This window comes from Syngnathus floridae, chromosome 3 (assembly GCF_059516105.1).
Source record: "Syngnathus floridae isolate MCC-2025c chromosome 3, RoL_Sflo_1.0, whole genome shotgun sequence".
Taxonomy (NCBI): Eukaryota; Metazoa; Chordata; class Actinopteri; order Syngnathiformes; family Syngnathidae; genus Syngnathus; species Syngnathus floridae.
In genome coordinates this window covers 14,236,061-14,252,932 of record NC_142415.1, presented here as the reverse complement: position 1 = coordinate 14,252,932, position 16,872 = coordinate 14,236,061, and the positions used below count along the sequence as shown (strand labels likewise).

General features: G+C 42.7%; 1 protein-coding gene across 1 annotated transcript; it reads left to right on the top strand.

The window, feature by feature from the left end:
* The first annotated feature begins 12,247 nt into the window (after positions 1–12,247).
* Positions 12,248–16,313, top strand: rcn1 (reticulocalbin 1, EF-hand calcium binding domain). Its single transcript, XM_088371873.1, has 6 exons — positions 12,248–12,720; positions 13,425–13,618; positions 13,755–13,933; positions 14,936–14,996; positions 15,188–15,387; positions 15,565–16,313. Exons 1-6 carry the CDS (start codon positions 12,500–12,502, stop codon positions 15,670–15,672), a joined length of 963 nt encoding a protein of 320 aa, XP_088227999.1. The 5' UTR covers positions 12,248–12,499; the 3' UTR covers positions 15,673–16,313.
* The last annotated feature ends 559 nt before the right edge of the window (positions 16,314–16,872 follow it).

Below are 16,872 nucleotides of genomic sequence, written 5' to 3'. Positions count from 1 at the left end.
ATAAGTACAAATGATTACGCGCGGGCGGTCGTTAAAAGAATGTGACAACGTGAGCGCGTGTCTTTGAGATACGTATAAATGGATGCGGCGCTGCGAGATGCGCAGGGAAAAAAAATACTGGGCGGCGCAAAAGCAGCACACTAAATCAGGCAATAACGACGACAAACCGTGTGGAAAATGGACGCACATATAGTGCAGCAAGAAATCACTCCTTCCTCCCGCCCTATCCTGCTTCTTTCCTCTCTGCCTCTCATTGGATGACAAAGCCTATGGTGAAGTAAATATTTTGAGGATAATTGAACTGATTGTTAGTTGCAAGTTTCTATGTCTTGAATATAAAAGGCGAGTGCGCATTCACGGTGTCTCCCAGTCCTATTTGGCCACATTCATATTCATAATGTGCCCGATCCTAACTCGCGAAGATGCATTTCTGCAGGATGTGTCATGATGCATTATTTCTTTGCGCGTCATCTTGTTGTGTCTGAAAAAAAAACCTAAGCTTCGGAGGAGCCGACACTGTAGCTCGTTGTTAAATGTGACGTAAGTTTACCTCTTAAAAAAATGATATTAATAATAATGATAATAATAAACGGTGATCTCACGGCAAATGGGTCTCGGGAGATGTGGAGTATGGGGTGGTAGTGGTGTGGGTGGGGAGGGGTGGGGGAAGAGGTCGGGGAACAAAAATGTGTATGTATGGCAACATGATGCAGCACCAATGTGCTTCTCGAGCTTATTACGGAGGACTTCTCTCTTGAGAAACATTTCCGGGTCATTGCGTCACTATTGATCTGCACCCCACTGTGCGCGTACCCAGCCTATAGAGTGTAAAGCCTACAGCAAGTGCACACAGACTGTATATACTTCTAAAACCAATCACAAACGAACCTTAATTAGACAAGCAATTGCAGTCGTAATTAACAGCTTCCCGATATGCTGCGCTTTGATATGGCGCACACAAGCAGGCAGCAGCATCAGCGGATAAAGTCTTTATTATGATTGCTGGAAACCCATCTGGTAATAGTCTTGCCCGGGACCTCCTCCCCCCTAATCAAGGTTTTAATTAAAGACGGTTGAGGGCCACGGAGAACATGAAGGCCAGTAATTAAGACTAACATTGGAGCCAACAGATGCAGAGCTTCTCTCCTGCGTGTGCTGGTGCAGAACAGAAAGATCCCCATTGGACAAACCCGGGCGTTTATGCGTATGGGAGAATATTCAATAAGGATGCTGTGATGTTATGGACCTATGTATATATGCAAAATAAGACAAAGACGTCACGGGTTGGATAATTGCTACTGTATCACACAAATACTTGTATGAGTTATGGCTGTTTTGCATAACAACTGTTTATTCTCATATTTATGACATCATGGATAATTACGACCTTTGTCTTGTCAAATTCCGATTCATTACTTCTAACTCATAAAATTGCAACGCTTTTCTCAATATACTATGGATATACTTTCATTCTTATACTATCCCTGTCTTGTTAAATTGCAACATTCATAATGACGTGATAGTTCCAGGACTTCATCCTGTCTCATAATTCTCTTTCAATTTTTACTTTGCAGCGTGGCCCTTATTCTCCTCCGTAAATTCCAGTCATTGATGAGGTGCAAGGTTCAAGTTCATTACTTAACCCTTCATTTCCAATTGCAAGCACATGTGTGAGGAAGTGAATCCAAGCAGTGTAGGATGTTTGTTTTCATATTTCTCTGACGTGTATTGATTTTGGGACAGCTGTTGGCGGGGTTGTCGCATGAAAGGGCCCTGGTCACCCTGCGTTAGTGTAATTCCTGCGCACTGGTCCGACATGAGGCCCTCATAAAGACGTCGTCAGACTATTGTGTAAGAAAAGTTGCATGTGTGTGCGCGCGCACTCGGTTGCACTATGTTGCACTAAACTGCACTACGCATCAAAACATTGGCCCTTACGAAATGCATTGTAACATTTTGAAAGATTTTCTTCAGATGGCTGAGCAGATGGGGGGACGTATAAGCCAGAAACCCCTGCAAAGTCCCCTTCCTGCTCAGCTACACCAAGGAGATTGCACTTTGGCTTCTTAACCTCGACAAACCATGAAACGATCCACCAAACATACTCACGACTTGCTGCGGATAACCTAAAACCCACAATAGAGGTTTAGTGAAATAAAGTTGGAAAAAAAAAACATTCACGGATAAAAATGACAATCACAAATAAAATAGCTCTAAAATGCTGAGCAAGTGGTTTTCTGGGGATTTGTAATGTTTTGATACAGCGTGTGTTGCAGTGATGAACATGAATTACCAGAACAAAAAATTCCACATATTATTTGCCAAATCATCTCAGACATCAGGCAGGGAGATGAAATTGTCAGGTTCAAACACATTACTGCGCGCCATGGTTGCCACCTATGGAGCTTTTCTGCCCCCTAGCGGTCAACAAAATTTAACCAATACTGTATGCATGAAAAGAAAATTATCTTGCATCGTTTTACAAACTAACAGGAACCACTGTATGGCGTTAAGTTAGGGCATTTACTTTATTGTTAGGTTCAATGCTTTTATTTAATTAGTCCCAAGGCCTCCCCCAACAATCCAAACTTTATAAGGGCACTTGAAAATGGGAAAAGTAAGGGGCAGTGAAATCATAAAAGTGTCATCTGAACAAATAGAATATTCTTGACAGAAGGTTTACTGTTTTATTCACTTGGCTATGTGACAGTTAAAATGTTTCATCTTTACAAATTGAGTAGATTAGATTTAATCGATAAATGGTGGATCACCTGTCGCAACATTTGTATATGCTTCAGAAATTGATATTGGTGCTTTTGCATAACAATATTGAGGTGTGGTGTCAATGGGGGAAATGATGACTATGAATTTATGCTGCAGGCAGGATTTATTTGAAAAACCTCAAACGTTTTCTAATCATTACACAGATGTTGGGAATGGATTTAAACACTTCTATAAAGTTTACCTATTACAATTGAACTGATTCTGAGGGATGTTCCATTTCCTTACAGATCATTTTTCTCTTATTACTTGCTCCATTTGCGTAATAATAAGATGAGGCTGACTAACTTCCCGCCTTACAGGCGGCACTGTCCTTCAAATTGGTCTGCTACTGGTTCCGCTGGTACACGGGGGGAATCCGGCCATTAACTATAATGTTAAAAGAATGAGTCTTAATTTTCCATCTGGTTGCATAGGGAGAAATGTCACACGGGCTGCACTGAAATTATTGTTTTAATTATTACGGGAGCAAAGTGACGGCTGATGAATATAGTACAATTCAGCTTGGCCTGAGCTTTGTATGCATCTTTTTGAGGAATTACAATATAATAGGATGCAGCGATCACCCTGAAATAAAATTAAACATCATGTTTCTAAATAGCCTTTAAGTGTCCTGCAGATCACCCTATGCGGTGTTTTGCATTGTAATGTTACCCTCGCTCACCTCTTTGACTGACATTTACTTGTCAATTTGTGCCATTAAGTGCAGCCTTTAAGTGCAATGTTTTTACCTACACCTAAGATAGCGACAGACCGAGACAATTTAACAGGCAATTTAACTGACTGCGCGTTAGTGAAGCTGTCTGAGTACTGCTCTCTGCCAGTGCGCCATGGCATGATGGATGTAGGCAGTCTGGTCTACGTGAAACGACACACAAGACACAATCCCAAATGCTACTGAGCGCACGAGATACACAGCGATACACAGACACGCTGGCCTGCCATATTTCCCCCAATACAAACGCATATGGGCCCATCAAGAGCCAAACTCCTTTTCCATTAAGTCAACATCTTGCGCTGGCGGTTGGAACAGAGCGGGGCTGGAGTCAGGTCGTCCAAATCCGTCAGTAAGAGGAGGCAGAGGCGTTTGTCATCCTCCTCTCTGGGCACCATCCTCCTGGAAGAGGGAAGGGGCGACAGAGGGTGGTGCAGCCATGAAGCATCTGGCCCTGCTAGCTCCAGCTGCAGAGTGAGAGGGAGGACAGGAGCCGCGTGGCAACCCATGGGAGACCCTCGCTCGGCAGCCAAAACCGCCTCTGCGCCCTGTCTACGGGATGGAGGGTGGGGGAAACACATCAGACGGGCCACCGAACCAATGTGTGGGGCCTTGTGACCGTTTATCGCTGACATTTAGGTATTTTGAAGTGTGTGACAATACAAGTGTCCCATGAGGAACTGCAAACATTAAACAGCCGCCTTGTAATAGTCAACACAGCATCAATATTAACACACAGGGCCACTTTCCGTAGCCCAGGGAGCAATTGAGGGCCTTAGCTGCCTTGCACAAGGGTAACTCAATAGTGGCTGTCTGGGGAATAACCTGCAATTTAGTACTCCATTTATATTCAAATCAGTATCAGTATGACCTGACAGTTTTCCAAGAGTAAAATGATCTGTGAAAAAAAAACAATCAGCCCTCTCCACCTCCATCTTGTGCCTTTAATTTGAGTTTCAATAAACCACCGCATCTGAAGAAAAACAACCAATAAGAGACACATGGTGTGACTGACGAGCAGTCCATCATTTGCTGTGCACTCACGGGCAAACTCAAAGCTGGCACACCCCCGCCAACCCTTGCCCCCCCTTGTTAACAGTTTTAACATGTCAAACTCCTCCTCTAAACAGTCCTACAAAAGTAAATAGAGGTTAACACCAAATTGTCCTCAGGTGTAACCAAATCTTTATTATTTCCAGTGCACCATTTCTGGTCCTATGGTCCTCATCACACACATTTCCAGTGAAGTTTAATGAGGGATGACCCTGAAATCACAGGTCACAGTGATGACACAAAGAGGCCTGGAGACAGAATCTAGCATCAGAACATAAATGATGAAAAGCCAACAGCGGACATTTAGCACCAGTCTCTGTAGCCTCAGAGGGCAGCTTGTCATAGGATCTAAACCTTATTCAGAGCCTGGGGTACGGCATTTAGTATTAGCACTTAATGTCCTAGCGTGTCCGAGGGCTTGTCCACTGATTGAAAGAAGAGATCAAATTGGATGTTTGGAGGGGAGAGATGAGAAGTTCACAGAGGGCCAACACATGCGTTGTTCCTACTGTGAAGTGTGACCTTTATGGAGGGAAGATCTTGGGGGCCGAGCAGCCCCTTGCTCACTCATTTGTCCTGTGGGATTAATTAACCTCATTCTCCCAATAGGCCTCTGGGATTTGCATTTCAGATTGGATGAAGTCCTGCGGTGGGGTGGGGGGAGCCTTCATGCTCTTCCACTCTGATCACGTCCAGGTGTAAGTTTTGAAACTCGTATTTGCCGTTGTGTTTTGCAGCTCGACCATGATCGTACAGGACGAGGGTGATAATGATGTAACGTGCAGAAAAAAAAAAAAGACTCAGGAACTGTGCGTGTGGTTCTTACCTTTCTCCAGGTGGAATTCTTCCATACATGTAACACAGACCTTTGTGAGGGCATTATTATGGTTAGTCGGACGAGCAAATGAAATTAACGACACGGACCGCGAGCATCTGTTTGATGTCAGTGCTGATATGTCAAGTGGGACTGCCGTGCACCATTGTCAGGTTCGGCTATATAGATGCTCGTCCTTACAATGTGCTAAATGTCATATTCCCATAAGATACGGCGCAAATTCACCATTCTTCCCGAAAAGCGGAATTAATGTCAATCACGGCGGCGGAACGCCAGAGGCTGCCAGCTCACACGACAGGCGGCAGTCCCTGCAGTCTCGTCACGGCCGTCCCCAGACGCTTCGGCACAACAGCTCCAGCTAATCTTCTTTTCATGGTCTTCATTACGACCTGTCAGGACATAAATTGACAGTAAATGGCCACGTTTATGAACATGGCACTAAAACAGCTTCCTTAACTGTTGTGGCCCCTCGTGCAAATGTTAGCGTAATATACTGACCAGGGGAATCAATTAAGAGGAGACGTAAAAAACGATGCCCGCACACACAAACACACATGTCTTGACAAACGGGGGATGGGGGGTGGGGGGTCTCACAAAGCCACTTCCACCTTAATACAGCTCCTCAAACATTATGTCTGCTGTTGATGACCTCCTTTGAAGGCCTATTCAGACAGACACTTGCTCGCCGCATATTTGCAGCGTGAGTAACGACGGCAAGGGCCACGCTTCACGGAGCAGCGCGTCGACACACAAGCCTCGAGTCTGAGGCTCGGCGCGGACTTCGCCATATAACACAGTAATTACTAGATCAAATCTTCTCAAATTGAGCCAACGCTGTTCTGTGATCCCTCCTATACTAATCAGCACACCGAGGTATGGCCACGGGGCTATAAATTGCTGACTTAATTAAAACCAGGACCCCTCTGTCATCTAATTACAGGGAGAAAAGGTTATTGCTTCAATGCAATTTTCCAAATATGATTCCCTCACAGTTATTAAAGGCCTGGGTGTCATTTATTGTTTTAGATTTTTCAATATGGAAATGGCCCCAGTGACAGACGTAATGACTCGGGGAAAACGCTTCATCTCGATAGCGGCCTCAGCCCGGCCTGGCGCGGCCATTTGTCTGAGATAAGTGGAGCGAACAGGAACCGGGGGAAATGTCACGGGAGGCATCCCATGATTGCCTCCACTTTACAGTTGTCATTAAACAGAGCAAAGGTTTCTTTTCTCCTCCGTGGCAGCACTGAGAAGTTTATTAATCTATTCAGAATAGAGGGGGTGGTGAGTTATTAGAACTATGAAAAGTCAGAATGGTGGGGAGAGAGCAAATGGCGAAGGGGTAATTGTGTGATGAGAGACATATATTCGCTGTTATTGTTCAGTCAAATAAACATTCTTTGGCTGACCTCCCAAACCTGCAGGAAGAGAATGCTTCCAAAGAACACGCTGCCAATTTGTAGAGAAGAAGAAGCCTGGAATGAAAACACAAATGCTAAATAGGGTGGCTAAACAAAATACAGTTGTAGTAAATAAGATGTTCATGCATGGAAAGTACAGTAGAATCTCCGAATTAAATACCATGGCATGATTTTTGTTTATTTCAAAATCTGACCAACACTTGTGACAAAAAAAAAAAATTACATGCTATGCAGATAAGTAGAAAGACAAGCGGTAGTTCTTTATGCTTTGCACATTCCGCAGGGTTGGGGAGTCGAACCCTAAAACTGAGGTGTTCGAGCGCAGCGGCGGAGGCACTCGCAAAACGTCACTACCTAGAGTGAATTGTTCTTTTTTTAGTTCATATGACCAGTAGATGTCGGTAATGCGTATTAAAGTTGATGCCACCTCGCCGGAAAACAAAACGAAGAAGAAAATGACGTAACTTCCCGTTCATGAACGAGTCGAGAATTGCATTTCCCGTTCACCAACGAACAAATCTGTGAGTGAACGAATCAGTGAGTGAGTGATTCGCATTTCCAGTTCATCGCGAGAACGGATCAGTGAGGGAACGAATCCTGACTTTCCCGTTCGCGAACGAGTTAATGGGTGAACTGCCTTCCCGTGCATTAACGGATCAGTCAGTGAACGTGTTGCGTCTCCTGGCGTGAACCATGTAAGCCAGAATGTCGATTTACGATTTGTCAAGGAAAGAAAGAACCACTCACTGCAACACCACTTCTTTTATGCGCGTTTTCTCCGAGGTAACGGCTAACTTTATTGCATGAAGGGATGCGCTGATATGCAACAACGGGGAGATTATGCTTCTCTTTGGGTAATCTTGATTTTATAAAACTTATAGTAGTTTTTAAATAACGTGTATGCTTATATACGCCTAAATATTGTTATCCAATATATCTACTGCAATTTCACATTAGATTGCTGGTTTGAAATGTACTTTTATTATTATTATTATTATTTTAATAAACATTAAAACCTGTTAAAACTTGTCTGGTGTTTTATTCCTTGTTTTAATTTTTTGGGCATGAAAACAAAAATCTGGCATTTGGTTAACTGTTTTAAATGACTATGTATATGTGTTTTACGTTGTGTAATATGTGTTGGTGTCCCCCAAAATAAAGAGCAAGTAGTCAAATACACATTCTTGACACATACAAAAAATGCATAAAGTTATTAGGTACACCTGAAAATGGCGGTGTACCTAATGGAGTGTCAGAATGACGTCACAGATCAAACAGCCAATTAGGAGGTGGGGGTGAGGGCGGGTGCGGCGCTTTTCACTTTCACTTAAGCTTTTTCCCTAATGAAGTGGCCTGTGATTAGGTACACCTCATGGACACTACAATAGGTACACTACACGAGGTAAAAAAAAAGAATAAAAAGAATGAATAAATAAGAACGTGTAGTGAACGATTCGGTGAACGATTCTTTTGAACAAATATTTGGAGTGAACTGATTCTAAAGATTCAGTTCAAACTGGAATGCACATCGCTAGTACAAAGCAGTGCAGACGACCAAGGGAACCACGTCGAAATAGCCGACTGGTTGGTGACACGGGCTCTCGTCCGGTGAAGACTTGGTTCGATCCCAGGTGTGAGAAAATACCTACGTGTGCTTTTACTGTGCAATTAACCCTTTATTCTTTTTTTTTTTTTTTAAGCCCATGGTCAAAGCTTAAATGAAAGTGAAAAGTGCCACACACGCCCTCACCCCCACTTTCTGATGGGTTGTTTGATCTGTGACGTCATTTGGACATTCTATTAGGTACACCGCCATTTTCAAGTGTACCTAATAACAGGCCACTTTATTAGGGAAATATCATGGTCAAAGGTCACGGGTGTCAAGCTTTAGTCCTCGGGGCCGCGTTCCAACATTTTTTCCAAGCCATCCTCGTTAAGCGCACCTGCGTGAAAACTTTTAGCTTCTTTCACGTTCAAAAGGAGCTAAAACTTTTCACGCAGGTGTGTTTAACGAGGGTAACTTGGAAAACATATTGGAATGCGGCCCCTTGAGGACTGGAGGTCTCTCGCTCGGTAAGAGCTTGGTACGATCCCAGGTATGAGCATATACCTAAATGTGCTTTTAGAATTGGAACCTCGCATTGTATGCATATGCAAACAAATGCTAGTATTTATGTATAAATACATAAGGTGGCCCAGCCCCCAAGTTGGCAGAGCAAACCAATGGATCACGCCCACGACCTAGAGGGTGGGGTGAAATCCAATAGTGTAGGGGACCCCCTAGGTAGTGGCCGTGATCCATTGGTTTGCGCTGCCAACTTGGGGGCTGGGCCACCTTATGTATTTACACATAAATACTTGCATTTGTTTGCATATGCGTACAAAGTGAGGTTCCAATTCTAAAAGCATATTCAGGCATATGCTCACACCTGGATTCGAACCAAAGTCTTACCGAGATAGAGCCCGTGTCACCAATCAGTACGCTATTTCGACCTGGAAGCCTTCGCCAGTCTGCACTCTTTTGTACTAGTGATGTGCATTCCAGTTAAGTGAACTGAATCTTTAGAATCGGCTCACTCACAGATCCGTCCGTTGGTGAACGGGAAATGCAAATTCACGACTCGCTCGTGACCGGGAAATTACGTCATTTTCTTCTTCGTTTTGTTTTACGGCGAGGTGGCACCGGCTTCAATGCGCATTACCGACACCTACTGGTTGAAGTCATATGAAATGAAAAAAAATCACTTTAGGAAATGATTCGTTCACTCTCGTTCACTAAAAAAAATAGTTATTTTAAACGAATCGTTCACTGACGAGCCAACACTACCATTAAACCATATACGTACCTTCCATCCAAGACAAGCGAGCGTTCCATAATGTAGTGGTTCTTTCGCTGTACTCTCGCCCCAACGACCCGAGTTCAAATCCTAGTGAAATCTAAAATATTTTTTCATGGAAAAATTTGCAACTCAGTTGCTCATGTGCTGCCCCATCAAACCATAAAAACAAAAACTAGAAACAGTATTGAATTGCTCCCAAATATATTAACAAGAGGTGTGCAAATGTAGAAATGACACGTGAGCAGCTAATTAAAACATTTACATAGCACATATTTATTCTGTATTCTGACTTCAATCACATCCACTTCCATAAAGCTCAGTTATTTATGCAGCTATAATAATCGCATACTTGGATAAAATACCCAGGCTTTAAACTAACTCTGAAGCTTGTGAAGCAGAAACAATGATTAGTACATGAAATTAATAGAATCGCCAATGTGCTGTTGTGAGCGTGGGCCAGGAGGAGGCCAAAACAGAAGTCTACGTCCTGGACACTAATGCTGTGTGTCTCCCACCATAGGGTTTTCTTAATTACATTAACCAAATGCCTTCTGCGGAGTGTGTGTGTAATCTCATGGTTAACTGAACATCCCTGTAGCTGCCCCCCCCCCCCCCCCACACACACACACACACATATACACACACACATTCCCCGTGCTTTCCTACAGTGAAATATTCATGTTGAAAGCCACTCTTCTACTTCCTCCCTGCAACATTTGAAAGTTGTTTCGGGCAATGTTACTGTTGTTTGACATCGATGCTTATTTACCAACGTGCTCCATAAGAGGGAAAGTTTCAAGGCCTGGCTTTTCCTGTGGTTGGAGGTCATAATCAAACATCATTTTGGGTATAAATTAAAACATTTATATTGATATCATCTTTGGTGGGTGAACTGTATTTTAACAATTTTTAAAAATATACAGTGGTTCCTCGTTTTGAATATGTACATGCTTTGTGAGCCTTGACTGCCAAGTTGTCGATGTTTGAGTTTAAAAAGAACAACTGTTTGTTAAATAAAATGTACTTCACTTTTTTAGCATTTGTGCGCAATACATATGAATTGAATCAGTATTCAAGTTATTTCTTTTCTATATCCAGTGTTGATGTTCAAACTTCATGTTACAGTGGCTTACAATTCGCATCTCACTAAGTCGCGAGTGTTTGGGCATGTTGCGAATTCTGGTCTTTCATCAGGGTTCCGGAAAGGTTGCAAACATTTCAAAGGATTGCAATGTCTTTCTTGTTGCGGCAAGTAAAACTGTTTGCGTCTAATGAAACTGCTGCTAAATGTCTTTGTGACCTTGAATGAACGCTGACAAAAAAGCAACATTCAGGCTGTGCCCAAAACTATCGCCAACTTTTGCCGCTTGGTGAGGTACGGGCTTGCTATAAGATTAAAAATACAACTTTATGAATACAACTTCTGCCTTATTTTGGATCATGACTTAGGCCTAGTATACTACTGTATTGCAATATCCTCATGGTGATGCTATTCGTGCCAACTATTTTTGAGCGGGGCGGGTAGTTCTTGGTGGTTCATAACACATCATTTTTATACTTCAGGTGCTCACTAAGTTTAAGTTTTACAAGATTGACTGACTATGATAGTTTGAATTAAATTTTGCTTGAATATTGTGGACTTCTTCACCGCTAGATTATTTGCTAAACTCCAAATGATACAACACTGGAGACTTAACTTAAGAGGTTCCATTTTAAATTTAAAGGATGCATCTGACAACACGGGTAAAAACACACACGCACACACAGTTTTATATTTGTTCACATCTGACGACACACTAATTTGAATTGACCAGGCAGGACTAATTTAAATACATGAAGTATTCATTAATTGAATAAAGAGCCTAGTTAGCCTCAGGGCCCTTTTATAAACTAGGGTGTACTATTTATGCAAAACAGCAATGTGCCATGTGCTGGCTTATTATGCTAATGTCGAATGGCAAAATACATGTTTCTTCTGCCCACGACCAAGGATTAGGCATGGCAGTGTCAGCAAGTTGTTTGGAGGCTACGGACTCTGCTCTTTCTCATTACAGCATGTTGGGATGTTGATGAGTAATGTGATTCTTCTGCGAGAAGATATGATCACACCCACTGTCCAAGCAAACATGTTCTGAGACTCACATTTCAAAAAATGGGTTAACATTCACTGCTTGTTTGTCTTATTGTGTCTGTTTATTTTAATTCATTTAATTCAAAAACAGTATGACTTTTTCACATGTCTGATTATGACTTTAGCACTTTGTAGCTATGCAGTCCTGGCCGTCCGTGCTCCATAATATAAAGTTAAAATAAACAAGCATGCTGGTGCAGGCTTGCACACAGCAATGAATTCATATGGCTTTAAACCAAGTTTAACACCCGTACGTTATCTTTGACACACGAACGTATTTCATTTGTTTTGCGCAACCTGATGCTGAAGCTGACTGCTGAGTTTGATAGCGGCCACATCCTTTCCGGCTGGCTCTGCCGCTTGCAACGTGGCGCCGAAATTCCTCTCGTGCCCCTCTGACCAATGCTGTGTGTGGTTATAAAAAAGCGTCGGTGAGCACCTCCTAAAACTACGCTCTGATTGGCTAGATATGAGTAAACCGGAAGTCACCGCCTGGTTTTGTCCTCTCCACAAGCAAATAGGGTTGCGTCGAATACGTAAAACTTTAAAGTACGGTGACGTTACGGACCGATCTGTCCCTAGCGCGGTGTGACATTTAAGTAGTTTAGTGCAGATGTGTGGTTAGCACTGAACGGCAAAAGAAGGACCATTTTAGGAGCACTGCAAAGAAGCGAAGTTCGAGTGGCCTGCTTCCAAGCAAAAGCCTGTGCTTGTTCCTGAACGATGGAGGTGTTCATCTTGATGTGCACGCTGCTCCTGTGGACCGGCGCGGTCCACGGGAAGCCCACCACGAAAAAAGAGCGAGTCATTCACGAAACCAACTTAAATGAGAGGACCCAAGAAGACAACAACAGCTTCCAGTACGACCACGAGGCCTTCCTGGGCAAGGAAGAGGCCAAGACGTTCGACCAGCTCACCCAGGAGGAGAGCAAAGACAGGCTCGGGTAAGTCAGGATGTCTGAGCCGTTTCACACCCTCCACCGAGTGTGAGCGTGAGTGTTTGTTGTAAATCACGCACGCTCACTCCAGCTGAACAAGTATCTTGCGTGTAACTGTTCATTAATATTTACTAACAAAGCGCGAGTGCATGACAAATATGTGCAATGCACGCCAGAGAATGTGCAAACTTGATCATTGTGCTGCCGGCGTATTCCCACACACCTAATGACTTGATTTGAATTATACATCATCATTAAAGAAGCATTGTAGCCGATGACGTTCAATGTCTGCCTCAAAGCAGCAACATACACGCCATGCTTTCTTCATTCAAACGCATGCAATGGGTTCTTTTGACTCTATGACGCTTCTTACGTGGCTAGAGGGGGCTCGCTGTGAGAGTGGGAGGACCCCCTGTACATCACAACGTGGCAGCTGGAGTCTAAGAATACTAGTCTTAAATTGGGCTGCTGCCCCTCCCATGCCAGCTTTTCGACCGAAGCTCAGTTTCCTCTCATAGCATACAATTCAGATAACTTACGATTAAAAGTTTTGAAATCCATGTTGTGAATAATATACAGACTTTAGAGACATATCAGAGCTGCTGAATAATGTGTAGTTACTAGTATGCGTTCTCTAAATGGAGCCAAGATGGGGGGGGAAAGCCTTTGTGTGATGGAGTTTTCAACTTTTCTTGATATTTGCATTCTAGTAAAATAGTGGGGCGAATCGACAGCGACGCCAATGGACTCATCACCACAGATGAGCTCAAAGCGTGGATCAAGCGTGTCCAGAAGCGCTACGTTTACGAGAATGTGGCCAAGGTTTGGGCAGATTATGACCTCAACAAAGACGACAAGATATCATGGGAGGAATACAAGCAAGCCACCTACGGATACTACCTTGGTAGGAAACACCCATCGAGGGTTCAATCTGCAACATAATTCCTCTTTTATCACCTCAACATGTCATCACATTTTTGCAGCCGTGTATTTCCGTTTGTAACTTTGTAACGTTCATGTTTGGATCTTCATGCTCTCAGCCAATCCCGAAGAGTTTGACGATACGACAGACCAGTTCAGCTTCAAGAAGATGCTTCCCCGTGACGAGAGGAGGTTCAAAACAGCCGATCTGAACGGGGACCAGGCGGCCGATAAGGAAGAGTTCACGGCCTTCCTGCATCCTGAGGAGTTTGACCACATGAAGGAGATTGTGGTGCAGGTAAGCCTTCTGTGAGCACATTGTTCCAAAAAAGAGGCACGTGCAGCTTGCAGCAGGTCCCATCAGATGGGCTACTTAGTGAAATATGCAAAATTCTGATGCTTGCTCCCAAATCAAATTTTAAGTCTGCCCTTCAAATGATAGTTTGTATATTTTTGGGGGAGCGGGTCCAGAGGGATGTACTGGCTGTCCCATTTAACACTCTGTCTTTAAATATGAATTTGGCCTCGCGGAGCAGTTGCGTGGGAAATGTTTCGCAGTAAGGCACTATGCTGCCGTGTTCATAAAAGTTGTACTACCCATTTGACGGAGTTAATTATTCAAGGCTCATTTTTATGATTTCACCAAACGGGTACTGAGCAACTGTTCAGCCTTTGGCATCTCTCCGATCGGGCTTGGGTTGAAGTTAATCAGCGGTCAGTTTGTCCCACTGACCTGCTGGAAAATACTCAACACCTTCTTTCACACATCACATCACGTGACACTTGAGAGAAGACTTGGTTGCAGGCTACCATCGGTTGGTTCCTGCATCCATTCATTGGACAGATTAGTTTCAATATATGGCTTGATAAATGTTGTGACCTCCAACATCATTCAAGCATTAAATGATGTGCGCCCTCATTTTTTTTAACATTTTATGCGACATGCTTAACCTGTTTTTTTGTATTTCACTGGTGCGTTAAAATACAAGTGACCCGGATTTTGCAAAACAAAAGAGCATTACATATAGATTTAAGACAACTACACAGCGTTGCTTTATAAAAGTCAGTTTAGCTTAATGCTAACAAACAATTCAAAACGTAAAAGACAGGCCAAGGAGTGTGTTGGTCCACATTAGCAGTGCTCCTTGTAATTGTAGTGTCACTGTGCCAGCCCAGCTGTAAAGTGACCCTCGTGTTGAGTCACATGGCCCAGGGCAACTTGTTTCTCTATTCGTCAAAGTGAAAGTTCTGGCTGCCGTTGACCCTCCTTAGTGACATCACCTCGTTGTGCCAAATGCAGGAAACCTTGGAGGACATTGACAAGAACGACGACGGTTTCGTAGACGAAGACGAGTACGTTGGTGAGTTCAAGTAATCCGTTTCAACCAGAGCTTGTTTGCGTTGAATAATTGGAAACAAAAGTGTTACATTACATTACAAGGTAATTGCAATTTTATAATTTTGCTGAAAATTTAGTACCAAATGCTGACAAATTATTTGTAGGATGGATTGACTTGCAGGTTATATTCATAAATGCATTGTCTGCTTTCAGCTGACATGTTTGCTAACGAGGACGGCGGCCCGGAACCAGACTGGCTCAAAACCGAGAGGGATCAGTTCTCCGACTTCAGAGACTTGAACAAAGACGGTAAAATGGACCGAGAGGAAATCCGCCAATGGATAATGCCACAGAACTACGACCATGCCCAGGCTGAGGCGCGACACCTAGTCTACGAGTCCGACCAGGACAAGGTACAGCTTCTTGACTCATCATTTTATGTTTTGAAGTCATGCTGTTCCAAATGGTGTTTGTGAATTTCATTTGCAATGAGTAAAATGAATGTACAGATTTATTATGAATATCATGATAATAAATCTCATTCGTAATGATAATCATGCATGCCTAACAGGAATGACATTGTTTTTCAGGACCAGATGTTGACTAAAGAAGAAATCTTGGAGAATTGGAACATGTTTGTCGGAAGTCAAGCCACCAACTACGGAGAGGACCTCACCCGTAACCATGATGAACTTTGAGCTTCACGTTGACCTCTAATGTATGCGTGTTTGTGTAAGAGGTTAAATTGATATGAGAGAATCTCAAGAGACCAGCGCTCTTTGTCAGTGTTGGTTTAAGAACCATCACTGCAGGACTCATTGATCAAAAAGAGTCCTACCACTAACACTAAAAGGTCAAAACGTTTCAGCAAATGTTTCTGACATTCAGGAGCAGAAAGACAACGTTCTTCCAATCGATGGTGCCTTGGCTGCCTCAGAAGTGTTCAAAGCCGAATGCGACGCTTAATGGGTAGCATTTTGATAAAAAATGTTAATGTGAAGCCGTAGTTCAAAGAACAACTTTATTTATTTACGTTTTAGCTTTGGCCTAGGTCTGGCAGTGTATGTTGGGGAAAAAAATGTTTTAACTGATTCTCTTTTATTACGTTAATACAGTGATGTTTAACTGTAGTATGTTTGCACGTAATATCTTTTTTAAAGAAAATAGCCAGTGAAATATTTGTTTTGCTTTAAGTCTATTTATTTGTCACTCCCTTGTTACGGTTGTTTCCAAACACTGCATTAACTTGAATGGCTCATTGTGTTGAGGATTGGCACGCATAATGTCTTGTTTTCCCACATTGAAAAAAATTGTCAACAAATAAAAGTGTAACCTTTAATTCTCCATTGAATATGTTTTGCAGGAGTTGACGATCAAGTTGTGATAATACCGTATTGTTTCTTTTTCCTAATTAGCCATAAAAATTACTGAGTGTAATTCTCAAGAGCTCTAAGACAATGCTGACTTCACATAGATGATCATTTGTTTTTGACATTCAACTCTGGCGGTTGCACTGTACAACCTACCGACCATTTTCTAAAGCTATTGTCCACATTAGGGTCACAAGTGAGCTGGAGCCTATCCCAGATTACAATAGGAGAGAAGACCGTAATGCATTTACTTTGTGCAGCTAATGTAAAGCTTCATTAGCCTTTGTTACATCTTAGAATTCAGGATATGATTCCATTTAAACAAACCACCTTTACTAGAGGCTCATCAATGGTATGAGCTAGCATACTAGCCTAAACAATTTCTACGACAAAGGGTGTTAAATAGAAATTAATCAAACCTCAAGATTCCACTAGATGGCGCCATGAATGTTTGACCTCAGGTCAAGGTCAAAACGGCAAATAGATTTTCAGTGAATAACAAGGACATGTTCTCAAAAAATATGTAAA